The following is a 15,897-nucleotide window of genomic DNA, read 5'->3' on the forward strand; positions in this document are numbered from 1 at the left end:
CTTCTATCCCATTTCATACTGTTAATCTGAATGATATTGAGCCCATCAAAGCCTGCTCTTAAAAGCACTATATACACTATCCCAGAGTTGAAAGGCATTTCTTCCATCCAACATAAAGAGAAAGAAGCCACGAGTTCTGTAGTGTAAACAGATTTTAGATTCCTGCAGTCAGAAAGGAGCCACCTAAAGGAACCATCACATGAGAAGCCCTTACTCTTCTCCCCAGGAAATAGAGAAACATACAACAGTGATATCTGGGAGAGGGGACATTTTAAATGAATAAATAGGCTTAAAATGAATATCCCAGATGTGGCGTATCTTCAGAACAGCTAGGTAGTCATGGGGATAGAATTCTGGCCTGGAGTCAGGAAGATTCATCTTCCTGGGTTCAATTCTGGCTTCAGACACTTACTAGCTATGTGATCTGGACAAGTCACCTCACCCAAAATATTTACTTCAATTTTCTCATCTGGAAAATGAGCTACAGAAGCAAATGGCAAACTAGCTAAGTGACCCTGGGCAAGTCACTTCACCCCATTTGCTCCAATTTCCTTCCTCATCTGTCAAATGAACTGGGGAAGGAAATGACAAAACCAGTGAATAGGACACAACTAAAATGATTAAACAACATGGCTTATGCCCATCTCAGATTATTTTTAGCCTTCACCATTATATTAGATCCCTCTCTCCAATGATCTCTACAGGCTTTCTAGTTTCTCTTTCTGTGTTCTTTTCCTTCATTAGAATATAAACTCCTTGAAGGTAGGGACTGTCTTGTTTGGTTGTCTTGGTAGAAGTGCTTAGAACAGTGCCAGGAACATAGTTATTCAGGTCCTCATTATCTTCTATCTGGTCCCACATACCATAATAGCTTATTAACTGGTACCTACTTCTACTCTTTGTCCCCCCCTCCTATCCCCACCCCATTCATCCTTTATTCAAGAAACTGCCAAAGTGATAATCCTTTTTTTTTTTTAACCCATACCTTTCACCTTAGAATCAATACAGTGTATTGGTTCCAAGGCGGATGAGTAATAAGGGCTAGGTAATGGGGGTTAAGTGACTTGCCCAGGGTCACACAGCTAGTAAGTATCTGAGGTCAGTTTTGAACCTAGTACCTCTCTTCTCTAGGTCTGGCTCTCAATCTCCTGAGTTATTCACCTGCCTGCCCCCCCCCCCCCATGATATTCCTAAAGCACAAATCACACGATACCCCTCTCAAGATGTTTCTCTTGCTTTCTTGCCCCTAGGATAATATAGAAGCCATTATAATCCTGCTGCAATCTGTCTTCTAATTTTTGTCAAATTAGCCCTGAGGCTAGATTTGAATTCAGGTCTTCCTATACTGGTTCCAGTTAAACCAGCCTCCTTGTTTTCTCATAGAAGATATTCTAATTCTCTCTTCTAGTTATAGCACAGTCTGTCCCCATGCTGGTAATGCCCTCCTTTTTTACCATGGACTCTTGGAAACTCTAGTCATTGCCAATGCTCAGCTCAGGTGCCATCTTCCTTCCTGTCCCTATAGCCATCAGGGCTCACTTTCTAAAATGACTTTGTACATAGTTTGCATTTCCTTATTTCTCCACACGTTTTGTCTGCCCCCCCCCCCAACCCCCTGGCCCGACTAAGAATTTAAGGTCCTTAAATTTAGTCACCAAAACGGACGGTTTTGCTCTGTCTCCCAAGGGGTAGTAGTCCTATTCTTGGCAAACAGTAAGTGCTAACTTGTTGAATTCAATTATCCAAACCTATCATGTGAGTTCTAGGTGTTTGGGATTGGGGCAGAAAAATATATATGGTACCAAATTCAATTGTGAGTTCAGGGCGGTGATGCCTTTTGGAAACCCTTGCTGAGAGAGACTAGATTTCTAGCTGAAGTCAGAACGTCCACTGTTCTCTTTGGGAAGAAAAGCGGGAAGTTTGGGAGGAACCTGGCACAGCGCAAAGCTTAGAGCAATCTCTCCGGAACAGGTTCGCTGGAGAAGAACTACTTTCTAAAGCCGGCCTGCCCATTTAGTCCTCCCTCCCCGACCGGCCTCCCTCCCTCTGGGGCCTCCTCCACAGCCCCCGCTACCCCCTCGCTTTGGATTCCTCGGGTTAATTCCAGGAGGAGAGGTTACCCCAGCCTTTCTGCATACTACCCGCGTCTCCGCCTTCCTCTCCGCCCCCTCCGCGCCGAGTCAGTCAGGCGCCTAGGGCAAGGCAAGGGCGCCGAGGAAGTCAAGTTTGTGGGCCCAATGCACCCGGGGACTGAAGGTGGAAGATGAGTGAGGGTCACAGGGCCACTCTGAATTGGAGGTAACTTCAATGGCTAAGTCCCTTCGACCCCTCAGAGACCTTTCCTAGACACTCCCGGGATGGGACCAGAAAGGCCGGGAGATGGGCTTGAGATCTGTGCCCAGCTTCTCTGGGGAGCCTCCTTTGGAGCGAGAGGAAAGGGGGCCACAGGTACGGTCGGTGTTCCAGGGATAGTCGCAGCTAGGGTCGCCCTGCTGGGACAGGACGGGAAGGGAGCTTATGAACGACTTCTCTCGTCCAGGGGGGATGAAGGAAAAGGGGGGGGCAGGGTGTCATTCCTCATTTTGTTTTGCAGCCAAGTGCCAATACTCTGTGGCTGCAGGAGGAGGCGGCGACGGTGAGAAGGGACCCAGCAGTGGCAGTCACCCCAGCAGAGGCGAGGGCAATGCCTCAGAAAATGGATAAGTTTCTGCAGATCGCACCTCACTCTCTAGCCATAGTCCTGAGCCAAGCTGGCGGGCCGGCAGCAGTGGAGACTTCAGTGGTAGGGGAGCTGGGGGCCTCGGCCCCAGCTGTGGGGCAGGGACAGCAGCAGCAGCAGCAACAGCAGCAGCAGCAGCCGCCGCCGCAGCGGCTGCCTCAGGGTAGGCAGCTAGCGCGTCACCATATCGGCTACGAGATCTTCGCAGACTTCAAAGCTGAGAACATGCAGCATTTCTGGAACAAGAAGGTGACGGCTGCTGTGGCCGAAACCTTCTTCCTGGGCTGGATAGATGAGCAGGTCCTACTGATCCAGGGTAAAGAGGAGCACTTGGAGGCGCTCAGGGAGGGCTGGATGCGGAGGGCGCTCAAACCACCCACTGGATTCCTCATCCGCTGCCTGGGTGAGTCTGGGGGAAGCCCGAGCAGTGGGGAAGAGGGGGAGGCCGAGGTGGTCTGAGAGGCGTCAAGTGTTGGGCTGGAGGCCATGGGGCCAGGGGACGGGAGGGCGATCTGGCGCCAAGTGCCCCCTAGGGTTTTTCCTACTTGGAGTCAAGATAAGTGGGGGACTTGGGTGAAAGCCACAGTTTAGTTCGACAAACAGTTACGAAGCGTTTGATGCAGGCGTTTGATGCAGGCAGAGCGCCTAGTAAGGTGCGGGTGCTGACAGTAGTAGTGCTCGGATGGGGAGGCCTGATATACAAAATCTAGCCAAGATTTGATCCAGAAATTCACATATAGTCTAACACAGGGAAAAAAGGTGTGAGGAACCGAGGACTGAGTTGGGGACTGGGAGATTTAACTTTACGTTAATGACACGGTCTCTGGAGTTTACTTTAGAAGGATAAGCGAATGCCAGAAGTGTACCCAGTCCTGGGGTGGCTGTGGGTGTGCTGATGGGGAAGGGGGTGGTTGACGCGGGGTGGGGTGGGGGGAGTCACGGGGGATTACAAAATTTATCCGATATGATTTTGTATGCGTGTGTTAGGGCGTTAAAAATTTTAGCCAAGAATATGGCTTTGGAGTTCACTTAGAAGGATGTGTTTACCGAGCCTAGAGAGAGAGAGAGAGAGAGAGAGAGAGAGAGAGAGAGAGAGAGAGAGAGAGAGAGAGAGAGAGAGAGAAGGAGGGAGAGGGAGAGGGAGGGAGGGGGGGGGGGGAGATGATTTTCAAACTTTAGCCCAGACGATGGCCCTGAAGTTTACAACCTAGTCCAGGAAAAGGATATACAAATATAACTTAACACTAATGATTGCATTCTTAGTGAGTTGTGGAAATCCAGTGCTCTTTGAGGTCCGGGGTGGGGAGTCTTCTATGCCCCTTTACTTTCTGTTCACCACTATAAAGAGATGTGCTTGATCGCAGGTTCCAGTTGCTCTGCGCTTCCTCTCTGCCCTCTCCAGCCCCGGCACAGGGGTGGAGATTGCTGCTTTCTTTCCCCCTCCTCCTTTACTCCGCTCCTTCGGTGAACCGCTCGTTTCCCTTCCCCCATCTCCAAGGCTTTTAAAGGTGATTTGGTTCTCCAAAGGAGCGGCTCTGAGCACTTGGGGGAGGGGGAAAAGCTTCTGGTCCTTGGGCTCAGGTTCTTGTCCTCCCCTCCCCCCCGGGGTTGGGCGATATCTGCTCTGCCCAGGTGCGGAACCACCTACCTGGCCAGTTGAGCTCCCTGGCTTTCTTTGGGGTCTGTGAGCTTTTCTTATCTGGGGGTATGTGCTCGCCTGTGCTGGTGGTGTGAGATTCTGGTGTGGCTCAGCCCTCCCCTTTCCTTCTATGACAAGCCCATTCTTTTGGTCGATTTACCCCCTCGGTGGGCTGCTGGGGCCCGACTTCTCCCAAACTCCTTTGGGAAACGAGTTCAGCCACTCATCTGGTTCCTAAGCGCTGGTGTTTCTATAGCTGACACAACAGAAAACTTCTCCAGAGGTATTCGACTCTAAGACATCCTATTCTGTTTCCTTTTGTAGGTATTTGTGTGTGTGACCGGGTGGGGGGTTAGGGTGGGGTACACAGGCCGGGGAGGAAGGGAGAGAAACCTGAGCCTCAGCAATGGAGAGAAAAATGTAAGGGGTGGGGGGAGAAGGGGCGGTGTGCTTGTGGTAGTCCCAGGTACATTGCAGGCACCATGTCGGGTAGAGCTGTTGCTTATTTTACTGCTTGCTAATGTGAGAGGAAAAAAAATCCACCATGACATTCCGATTTTTTCATATAAGGATTTTTAGTTTTATACTTTTTACTCAATTTTCGAAACTTTAATAAGGAAGTTTAATAACACTTAGGTGGGAAGGCGTCTTTTGCTTTTGGAAGAATCCCTTTCTAATAAGCAGGTGGAAGACACACATTATTTGTAAAATATGGAGTCGAAAGTTCGGGGCGTGGCGGGGGGGGGGAAGGGGGGGTGGTCGTCCCTTCAACATCCGGGGCTTTCCTGTTCTTGTCATCCCTCTCGGTCCATGTTCCATGCAAGACTGTATTGTGACTCTTGGGCTTCCTCACGTGTGTAGAATAATGTAGTTTTTCTAAGTGTTTGCATATCAGAAGATTTTTTAAAGGTCACACCTGAGCTGAACAGAGAAGAAAAGCTAGTAAAACCTGTGTTAAACCTTCCTTGTAACTCATGCAGAATTATAAAAGTTACCTGTTTTACAATCCAGGGCTCAGCAGAATTCTTAATTGAGTCTCTGAATTGAGCTGAAGTAATAGAAAAAACTCCCAGTCATGCTTTTTAAGTCCACTGGGTCCAGATCGTCGCAAAGTTAGAGAGTCGGCATCCAGCATTTTCAAATTGGAAGGAGCCTTTGAGGAGAGTGAATCCAATCCCCCACAGGTGTTTAACCCAGGGCCCCTCATTTTGTGGCATTTTAAAAACTGTTTGCTAGTTGTGTTTTAATATAATTGCTTTCCTTTGTAATCCTACGTATTTTATTTTAAACATTTAAAACATTTGGAAAAGGGGTTTGTAGACTTCACTAGGGTACCAAAAGAGTCTAGGACCCCCTCCCAAATGAAAATCTCCTGGCCTACATAGATTTCCCCTCTTTAAAACTTGACCAGAAAATAGTTCCTCTCTGCTATGATGGAGATGTCCCTATTTAATGACTCAATCAATTTACTGTTTCCTAATATTGGGAAATTCTTCCTTGTAGTAGACTGTATTCTACTGTCCTTTTCATAGTTCCTGCTGGAATTAAGCCAGATAATCACATTCCTTTTCCCAACAGGACAACTCTTCAGCTGATTGCAAACAACCTATGTTGGATCCTTCCAAATCTTCTCTCTTTCAGACTAAACATCCTGAATTCCTTCAAGCTATCCTTAAGATGTAATATTGAGTCCAGTTGTAGCCTCTGGATTGGTTTCACTTTTTCTATGCCCTTTCTAAAAATGTAGTATCCAAAAAATACTCTAGAATAGGGTATGGCCACTTCAGACATATGTTGCCTTATTTTTTAGGATCTCTTCAATTCAATAAATATTTATGATGAGAGGTACTTCCTTTAATGGATAGAGAGCAGGTCTTAGCATCAGGAAGACCTTGATTCAAGTAATACCTCTAACATGTACTAGCCTTAACTTCTTCAGTGTTCTGGACACTACAATGTGCAGAGACTGTGTGGAAAAGGAAGGTTCTAGGTCTTGGAATTTCATATAGCAATAGAATAAAAGATCTAGTAGGTAGCTCTTAGTCTTTATCACTAAACATTTTTGAGAGATTATTGTGTATAAGGCCTGTGCTGTGCTAAGTACTGGAGAAGAAAAAGAAGGAAACAGTTCTGTGAATTCTAGTGGAGGAATGCAACACATGTCACAATTAGTTAATTTTAATTTCAGCAAGATGATATGGACATTTGTTGTCAGATTGTTGTAGAAGATGGCCCTGGAAGGATGCTAGGAAAGCTAAATGGTAGAGGTGGGGAGAGAAATTTATTTCTGGCATAGGAGTAGAGATGAGAAGAGGAGGAAGGACAGCTTCTTCAAAGGCATGGAGAGGGAATTGGTCTGAATTCAAAGAACAGGTAGGAGACATGTTTAAGTGGAACACAGTATATGAAAAGGTATAATAATTAAGTCTGGAAAGGAAGATGGGACCCAGATTGCCAGATCATTATGAAAAGAAGATGGAGGAGTTTGCATTTTATCTTACAAGGCAGGAAGGAGCCACTGATGATTTTTGAAGAGGGGAAGAGCATGGACAGACTACTGATTTAGAAATATTAACTTGGCAGCTAAGTGGAGAGGATTTTGTGGAGGGGGGAGAATAGAGGCTATCTCAGCAGTCCATGGAGAAATGGTGAGGGCCTGAAGTAGGGTATGGAGGAAATTGGCTCTGAAGGCTAGATGAAGAAGAGGGAATCAAGTCAAGGATAATTTTGAGGTTTTGAGTCCAGGTGACTTATAATATTGGTGGATCTCAGTAAAAATAGGGAACTTTGGAGAAGGGGTGAGTTTTGGTTAGAAAATGAGTTCTTTGCACATGTTGATCTTGAGATACTGAAAAGACAGCCCAGAGGGGAGATGACTCAGGGTGCAGCTGGCACTATGGAACTGGCATTCAGGAAAGCAATTAAGGACAGATATAGATTTTTTGAGTCATCTCCACAGAGATGACTAGACCTATAGAACCTGGTACACTCACTGTGAGAGAATAAAGAAAGGGAACCTGGAACTGACCTTTAGGGTGTCACACTATTATAGATGGTGGCTGAGCAAAGGATATCAAGAAGGAATCATCAGAGATCAGGGCAGCGTCATAGACACTAGAGGAGAAGAAAGTATGGGAAGGAAGGAGTGAGGGACTGGAGTGAGTGAGTGAAGGAAGGAATGAGAGAATAAGCCCCTAGATTTGGGAGTTAGAGGATTATTGATTACTATGGAAAGAGCAATTTCCCCAAAGTGGTAGGTAGACTTAGAAATCACATCTATATATATGTGTATATATATAGATGTATATTGATATCTATATGTATATATTTCTATATATACATGAATATGTATATATAATGTATGTGTATATATATACAAACATATATGTGTAATACACATTCATTTGATAGCAACCTTGTGAGATCAGTCAATCAATAAATATTATCAGTCACCTACTATGTGCCAAGCCCTGTGCTAAGAAGTGGGTGTTATGATTCCCATTTTCCATGTAAACAGGAGACAGCAATGAATCCAGTCCTTATAAATATGCTCTGCTGATGCAATTCCCAGGTATACTTCAGAGCAGATGAAGGCATTGTTTTCTGGGCTACAGGGAAGGAAACTGGGACTAAGTGAGCCTGAGTGTCTGAGGAAGAATTTGAACCCAGGGTCTCAATGACTCAAAATCTTAGGTTTTTTATTATGACACCATTAGCAACTGGTATATTATTGTTGTTATATAGTATTTTTTCTCTTTTCTATAGAGCCCCTTAGTGGCAATCAATCAGCATTTTTGGCTGGAGTACTCACATGAATGAGATTACAGTTATATTTTTGGTGTTGATTTGTAAATTTATGTTTTGCACCTTCTTTTTTATTTAAAAAGATGTGTTCATGCTTGTTTTATTTGGGCCTCAATAGAACCTCTTATGAGCTTGGTAGGAATTAAACTGATATTGGTGTTACATGTTCATATTGTCCATGTAGGTGCCTCACCAAGTTGTAGCAAGGATCAGATTGGTCAAATGCTAAATAGACAGCCTGGCACATAGTAGGTGCTTAACAAATATTTATCCCTCTTCTTCCATGTTACCAAAAAAAATTTTTTTATCAACTGGAAAAATGACAAAGTACTGTAGTTGAAAGAATGTTGGTTTAAATGCTTTGAGAGACAGTAGGACTTGGTATATGGAGAGCTAGTTTTGGAGTCAGGGAGACCTGGATTCAAATCCTACCTCTGACACATTGACTAAGTAACCCAAGGTGAGTATTTTAATCTCCAGGTTGTAGATGGATTCCTCATTCACATCAGTGAGGGAGTGTCAAAGAAAAGACAGTGATACCAAAGTAAATATACATTCCTGGTAGCTTGGAGATACTTCAGGGAAGCTACCTCTCCTAAGGGTTATTAGTTGTACCCTCTATGTCCTTCGTACGCTAAAATAAGACTAAAATCTTTTCATATTCCATTGCTGAGGAACTTTAAGCTACTAGGAAAGAGTACTCATTATGGAGGCAGAAGTTGTGTGTTCAACACTCTTTGTGATCCTCTTTGGAGTTTTCTTGGCAGAGATACCAGAGTAGTTTGCCATGTCCTTTTCTAGCTCATTTGACAAATGAGGAAACTAAATCTAACAGGATCAAGTGACTTGACCAGGGTCATACAGTTAGTAAGTGTCTGAGGCCAGATTTGAACTCATGAAGTTGAATCCAGACCCAGAACTCCATCTAATGTGCCACCTAGCTGCCCTTGTTGGAGGGAGAGGATCTGGGTTCAAATCCTACCTGTATGACATTAGGCAAGTCATTTTATTTTATTATTTTTTTCATTTTATTTTTTTAAATTTTACTTAATTAGATGATTTAGAATAATTTTCCATGTTTAAAAGACTCATGTTCCTCCCCTCCCCTCTGCCCACCCCCTCCCATATATGATGCACAATTTTACTGGGTTTAACATGTAGTCAAGTCATTTTAAACCTCCCTATATCTCAATTTCGTTATCCATAAAAGCAAGGGTATTAAATAAACTAGCTGCTCTCTAAATTTCCTTTTAAGTCTAGATCTATGATTAAGTAGAAACTATATCCAAATAAATATTCATGTTTATATAATAACTATTTACTGCCTGAAACAGAAACATGTTGGAGAAAGGGAATCAGTATAACCTACTTTGAATGTTGTTTCATATTTGGGCAACCTTAGAGATCCTGATACCTACCTTTACAGTTGTTTTTTATTGTTCAGTCGTTTCAGTTGAATCTGACTCTTCAAAAGAGACCCTATTTGGGGTTCTCTAAGAAGATTCTCGGGCTGTTTTGCCATTTCCTTCTCCAGCTCTTTTTACAGACGAGGAAACTGAGGTCAACAGGGTCAAGTGACTTGTCCAAGATCACATAGCTAGTACGTGTCTGAGGTCAGATTTGAATTCAGGTCTTCCTGACACACTCCTGGCCCTGTGCTCTATCCATCACACCAGCTAGCTGCCCTGCCTTTCTGGTAGACTCCCTTTTATGCTTGAGTTTAGTGGTAATCTGCCCTTTGTCTAAAATGATGACTTGTAGTAAAATATGATTTGCTCTAAATGACTTCTCAGGCATTTTGTACTGGAAGCGATCAGCTCTTAATGAATCAGACCTCTTTACCGAATCCTTCTCTGGGCATCCTCACCCATCCTGGCTCATTTCTCTTTTCTCTGGAGTTCTTACAGCACTTATTATCTGGGCCACATATTTTGCCTCCTCCATGAATCATACACTCTTTAGTTATGTATTTGTTGAGCCAGACTAAGAAATTGTAAGCTTCCGTCCATGTTTTCTTTTCTATTTCTTACAGTCCTTTAAAATTGTGCTTTTGACTCTATGGCCCCCATTGATACTCCAAGGCAACACAGAAGGGGTTCACTTCCAATGGTGTCATGGGACCCTGGAGAAGCATTTGTAAATCAGTTGCTATCATTCCCCACTCCAGAGTTTTTCAAGAAAATGCATCTATTCAAGAAAAGCTGAATTTACATCATCTGTCCATAAAGCCATTCATGATCATTTAAAATATCTGAATATTATTGTGAGCCGCAGAGAATCAAGGAGTAAAGTGTTCCTGTAACTGGAAACCTTTTTAAAAAATAGTTTTGGTAGGAGATATTTATTTTGTGGTTTATTTGGTAAATAACACACCAACTACGACTTAGAACAAGAGTGAGGGAAAGCAGCTCAGATTTTTCCATTTTATCCTTAGGAATGTAAATGGAGGATTTTGATTCCAAACAAAAAAATCCGGAATGGCAAAAGGATAAAATGGGCCTTGTACAACAGACACAGAAACGTGTGTGATGAAAAAACCTTTTATTTCGGTTTTGCCTAAAGGAATGTTTCCTCCCCTTTAGAAAGTGATTCTCAAAACTGGAAATTTCAGAGGAGCAATGGGAAAAGGGCTCCTCACTACCACTGACATCATAATCTTTTATTAAAGTGAATTTGCCAGGAATTCTAGAGTCTTCATAGGTCAGGGCGTTGGCTTATTTCCCCCTTGCTTCAAAGATTTTTGAAATAGATTATTCTATCAAAAATCCCTCCGCGGTAGCTTTCATTCACTCAAGGCTTTATGTCCCCATAGCATACTATACTGGACATGGGAAGGCAGCTAGGTCTCCCATTGCAAAAAATTGGACTTGGACTCAGGAAGGGCTGAATTTGAATCCTGACTTTGAAACTGATCATGTGTCTCCCAAGTCACTTATCCTTCAGTTTCCTTATCTGTAAAATGGAGATAATGATTATTGTGAGAATCAAATGAGATTGCATTTGTAAAGTGCTTTGTAAACTGAAAAGCAGTTAACTCTTAGTAGCAGCAGGAGCAGTAGTAGTAGTAGTAGTAGTAGTAGTAGTAGTAGTAGTAGTAGAGACATGGGATCTGATCTTAAGGAGCTCAGCATATCACATTAGAGGATTTCAGTTTTCTTGTAAAAAGAAGGTTAATGTAACTCAGCATAGACTAGAGTCTGTATAAAATGAGATCAATTTATAGTTATAAAACATATTCAAATACATTATCTTATTGAAGTCATAAATATATTTTCAGTAAAAGTTCATTTGGGGCAAGCTAGGTGGCACAGTGGATAGGGCTGGGTGTGAAGTCAGGAAGACATACCTTCCGGAGTTCCAGTTTGGCCTCGGATGCTTACTAACTATGCAATCTTAGGCAAGAAATTCAACTGTTTGCCTCAGTTTCCTCATCTATAAAAAATGAGCTGGAGAAGGAAATGGTAAAACATTCCAGTATCTTTGGGAGAGATTTGGGATCTTCTTGGCAAAGCTAATAGAGTGGTTTGTCATTTCTCTCTCCAACTCATTTTTCAGATGAGGAAACTGAGGAAAACAGGGTTATGTGACTTGCCCATGGTCACACTGCTAATAAGTATCTGAGGCTGGATTTGAACCAAGGTCTTCCTGAGGCTAAAACAGGTACTCTATCCACTGAGTCATCTACTTGCCATACTGTCTACATGGTACTTTTTATATTTCATTTAGTTTCAAAGCAAGTTACTATTCAAATTCTGTAAGAAAGGTTTTAAATTACCATCAACTGGGTTGGCTTTGAGTAAGTAGATTAGATAGGAATGTCATTTTTATTATAATGGCACTGCCCACCCAAGAAAAAATGGATATTTCTCCAATTATTTAAATAAAAATTTTTTATAGTTATGTTCATATAGTTTCTGGGTTTGTTTTTGCAGATATGTTCTTAGATATTTTATTCTGTCATTATTGATTAGAAAAATACAAATCAAAATAACTCTGAGATATCATCTCACCTACCAGATTGGTTAAAATAATAAAAAGGGCAAAATAACAACTCTTAAAGGGGATATGGAAAAATGGGGACACTAATACATTGTTGGTGAACTGATCCAGCCATTGTGGAGAGCAATCTGTAATTATGCTCAAAGAGTTATAAAACTGTGTTTGCCTTTTGACTCAACAATACCACCATTAGATTTGTTTCAAAAATGATCAGGGGAAAAGGAAAAGAACCTCTATGTTCTAAGATATTTATAGCTGTGCTCTTTGTTGTGGCAAAGAATTGGATATAGAAGGGATGCTCATTATCTGGGGAATGGCTAAACAAGTTGTGGCATATGATTGTGATGGAATATGCACTGTAAATAATAACAAACTGATTCATTTTGGAAAACATATAGAAAGATCTACTTGAAGTTAGAAAGAGTGAAATGAGTATAATCAAGAGAATATTACATACAGCAACAGAAATATTATTTGAAGAATGACTTGTGTATGTTCACCTCCAAAGAAAGAATTGATAACTGGAAAGCAAGATATAGTTTTATATATAAATGTCTTTTTTGTCAAATGAGATATCATCACTAATGGATAAAGGGGTAAGAGGGAGACAACTGGGTACTTAAATGTAAGAAACAAATAAATAAATTTAAAAGGAAAAAAATCACCATTAACCACCTAAATACCAAAGCAATGTTTTTCCCCCTTCTTTTCTCCTTCTATACTTCTCCAGTATTTGACACCATTAATCACTCTCACTCTGAGGTTATTTACATCCCTGCCTTGGCTGCTTTTTCACTGCTCTCCTCCTTTGTCTAGTCCTTCTCTCTTTTTTCCTTGGCTTTTCTTCTTCTTTCTACACCTTATGGAGGCACCACCCCAGGCTCTGTCCTCTATCCTCTGTACTTCCTTTGCAATGTCATAAACTCCTAAGGCTTCAATTCTCAACTCTTTCAGATTATGTCTTCAACTTCTTTTTCTTCCTCCCTCTCAATCTCTAACCCTGTTTTCTGTCATAGTTATTTTCATCTGAGTATTCTGTTGCCCCTTCAGACTTGGTGACATGTTTGCCTAATCAGGAGCATGGGACAATTGATCTTCAAAGCAGGAAGCTAACAGCTGTTGTTTGGAACCAGAATGAAGGTTCTCAGCCCCTTTCCCTTGGAAGCTTCCTAGAAGTAGTTTATAAAAGTAGAGAGATTCCATGCTTTTCAGCTGGCATTTCTAAACTAGCTTTCATATTGCAGTCTTGATTGTGGAGGCAGGTGAGAGGTCCTTTAACCAAGGTACTTTCTTGGAATGCCTATTTGTGCCTGTGTGTGTGTGTGTGTGTGTGTGTGTGTGTGTGTGTTGAGGGATGCTTTCTTAAAAGCGGGTTACTCTATGATGTGGAAGGTACAATATGCAGCAGAGATTTTGTGGTGATGCTGCTAGCACTCAAGAGCAATCAGCTAAGATTTTCTAAAACTTTTTCCAATTCTGTCAGATGGCTTGTCTCTGAGTTACGTTATGGGTACCTGACAGTTGGAGGTTCTATGATCTTGAAAACATCAGCTAAACTAAATTTATGAGCTCCCCACAACATCTGCTCCCCTTTCCAATTCCCTATTTAAAGGTAGTATGCTATAGTAGAGAGTGCTGGATTTGGAATGAAAAGACCTGTATTTAAATCCTAGTTCTGACACAATCAGTGTAACCTTGGGTTATACATTTAAACATTTCTAGATCTTAATTTCCTTGTCTGTAAAATGAAAGAATCAAATCTAGTGACCTATGAAGTGCCTCGTAGCTCTAAAACAATGGTTCAATGATCTTGTGTTGATGGTAAATACCACCAGATCCCAGGGAGTCAGACCCAGAAACCTTGGCATTATCTTCGATGCTTCACTCTTTATATCCTCCTATCTAATCAGTTGCCAAATGCTATTCATTCCACCTCCATAATAATCATCACATTCATCATTTTCTTTTCCATGTCACCAACAGAGTTTGAACAATCATTTCCTCTTAGTTTGGACAAATGAAGAAGCCTCTCAACCAATTTTGTTGAATCTGTGTTCTTTTACTCTTCAGTCCATCTTACACACCAGTACCATATTGGAGGAGGGGAGAGAGGAACATATTTATTAAGTATCTACCATGTGTTAGACACTGTACTGAGTGTTCTACACATATCTTATTTGATTCTCACAAGAACTTCAGGGGATAGTACTAATTGTATCCTGATTTTACAGTTGAGGACTTGGAGATAAATAGTAGTTAAGTGACTTACTTGGGGTCACACGGGTCAAATTAGAACTCAGGTCTTCCTGACTAGGCGTAGCATTTAATCCACTGAGATGCTTTGTTTTTCTTCTCTCCTCTTCCTCCTTCTCTTCAGGAAAGGGACTAAAATGAATATCAGGGATACAAATATAAATCATATGATATTATTGTTTAAACCCCGCCATCATCTCTATTGCTTGCATAAAGTTTGGACTCTTTAGTCTGACTCATAGTCTGGTGTCAATTTGCCATTCCAACTTTTTCTTCCAATCTTCCCTCCTGTATAGGCACACCTTGGTTCACTTCCAAACTACCGTGATAACGAGAGTCACATCAATGTTTTGGTTTCCCAGTGCATATTTGTAAGTTATGCTGTAGTCCATTGAGTGGATGATAGTTTTATGTCTAAAAAATGTACATATCTCAATTAAAGATTTTACTTTATTGCTAAAAAATACTAACCATCATCCCAGTCTTCAGTGAATTGTAATCTTTTTGCGAGTGGAAGGTCTTATGTCAAAGTTGGTGGCTGCTGAGTGATCAGGGTGGTGGTTGCTGAGGGCTGGGGTGACGGGCAATTTCTGAAAATAAGACAGCAATGAAGATTGCCAGATTGATTGATTCCTCTTTTCTCTTGAACACTTAAAGGCCACTGGAGGGTTATTTATTGGCCTCATTTCAATATTATTGAGTCTCAGGAAATAAGGAGGCCAGAGGAGAGGGAGAGAGAGCCACACATTTATTGAATAACTTCACATCTTAGTGCCCTAAAACTATTACTGCAGTAACATGAAAGATCACAGATCACCATAATAATGAAAAAGTTTGCAATGTTGTGATAGTTACCAAAACATGATATAGACATGATGTGAGCACATGCTGTTGGAAAAATGACACCAACAGACTTGCTTGACATAACATTGCCACAAACCTTCAATTTGTAAAAACAAAAAAACCCCATTCACACACAATACCTATGACTAACAGTATTTAAATGAGGCATGCCTATACTTCAGCCAAACTGGATTATTTGTTCTTCTTCAAACATATCTTTTTACTCATATCATTATAGCCTGGATGCCTTGCTTTACCATCTATCCCTATTAAAATCTCACTTGACCTTAAAGACACCAATTTCTAATTCCCCTTTTCATGGAACTTTCTGGATTCCTCTTTCCACAGCTGAAATTGTCTCTCCCTTCTCTGAACTGTAGAGCATTTCATGGATGTTTCTATGTTTTCGAAATAGCCAGTTTAGTCCTTCTCCCTGTATCTTATTCTCCAACTAGATGAAGTTTTTTAAGAGTAACAACCTAAGTACTTATATAAATAATATGGGACTTGGCACAGAAATGATCAATAAATGTTGAATCAGCCTGGAAAATAAGCAACTTTCTTCCTTTTTGGTCTCCTGTTATTCCTTCCTTCCTTCCTTCCTTCCTTCCTTCCTTCCTTCCTTCCTTCCTTCCTTCCT

The 15,897-nt window shown here is 41.7% G+C and overlaps 1 protein-coding gene across 3 annotated transcripts in view; it reads left to right on the forward strand.

Annotated features, from left to right (window-relative positions):
* The first annotated feature begins 2,155 nt into the window (after nucleotides 1–2,155).
* The window catches only part of STOX2 (storkhead box 2), a 314,602-nt gene continuing 300,860 nt past the window's right edge, over nucleotides 2,156–15,897 (forward strand). For 2 of the 3 annotated variants that reach the window (XM_056802945.1, XM_056802947.1), the window contains exons 1-2: nucleotides 2,365–2,448; nucleotides 2,594–3,122. In XM_056802945.1, the coding sequence (XP_056658923.1) occupies nucleotides 2,380–2,448; nucleotides 2,594–3,122 (598 nt within the window). In that variant the 5' untranslated portion in view covers nucleotides 2,365–2,379. Of the gene's footprint in view, nucleotides 2,299–2,364; nucleotides 2,449–2,593; nucleotides 3,123–15,897 lie in introns of those variants that run through there. The other variant, XM_056802946.1, reaches the window with a different exon arrangement.

Source organism: Monodelphis domestica, chromosome 6, assembly GCF_027887165.1.
Source record: "Monodelphis domestica isolate mMonDom1 chromosome 6, mMonDom1.pri, whole genome shotgun sequence".
In the NCBI taxonomy this organism is placed as follows: domain Eukaryota; kingdom Metazoa; phylum Chordata; class Mammalia; order Didelphimorphia; family Didelphidae; genus Monodelphis; species Monodelphis domestica.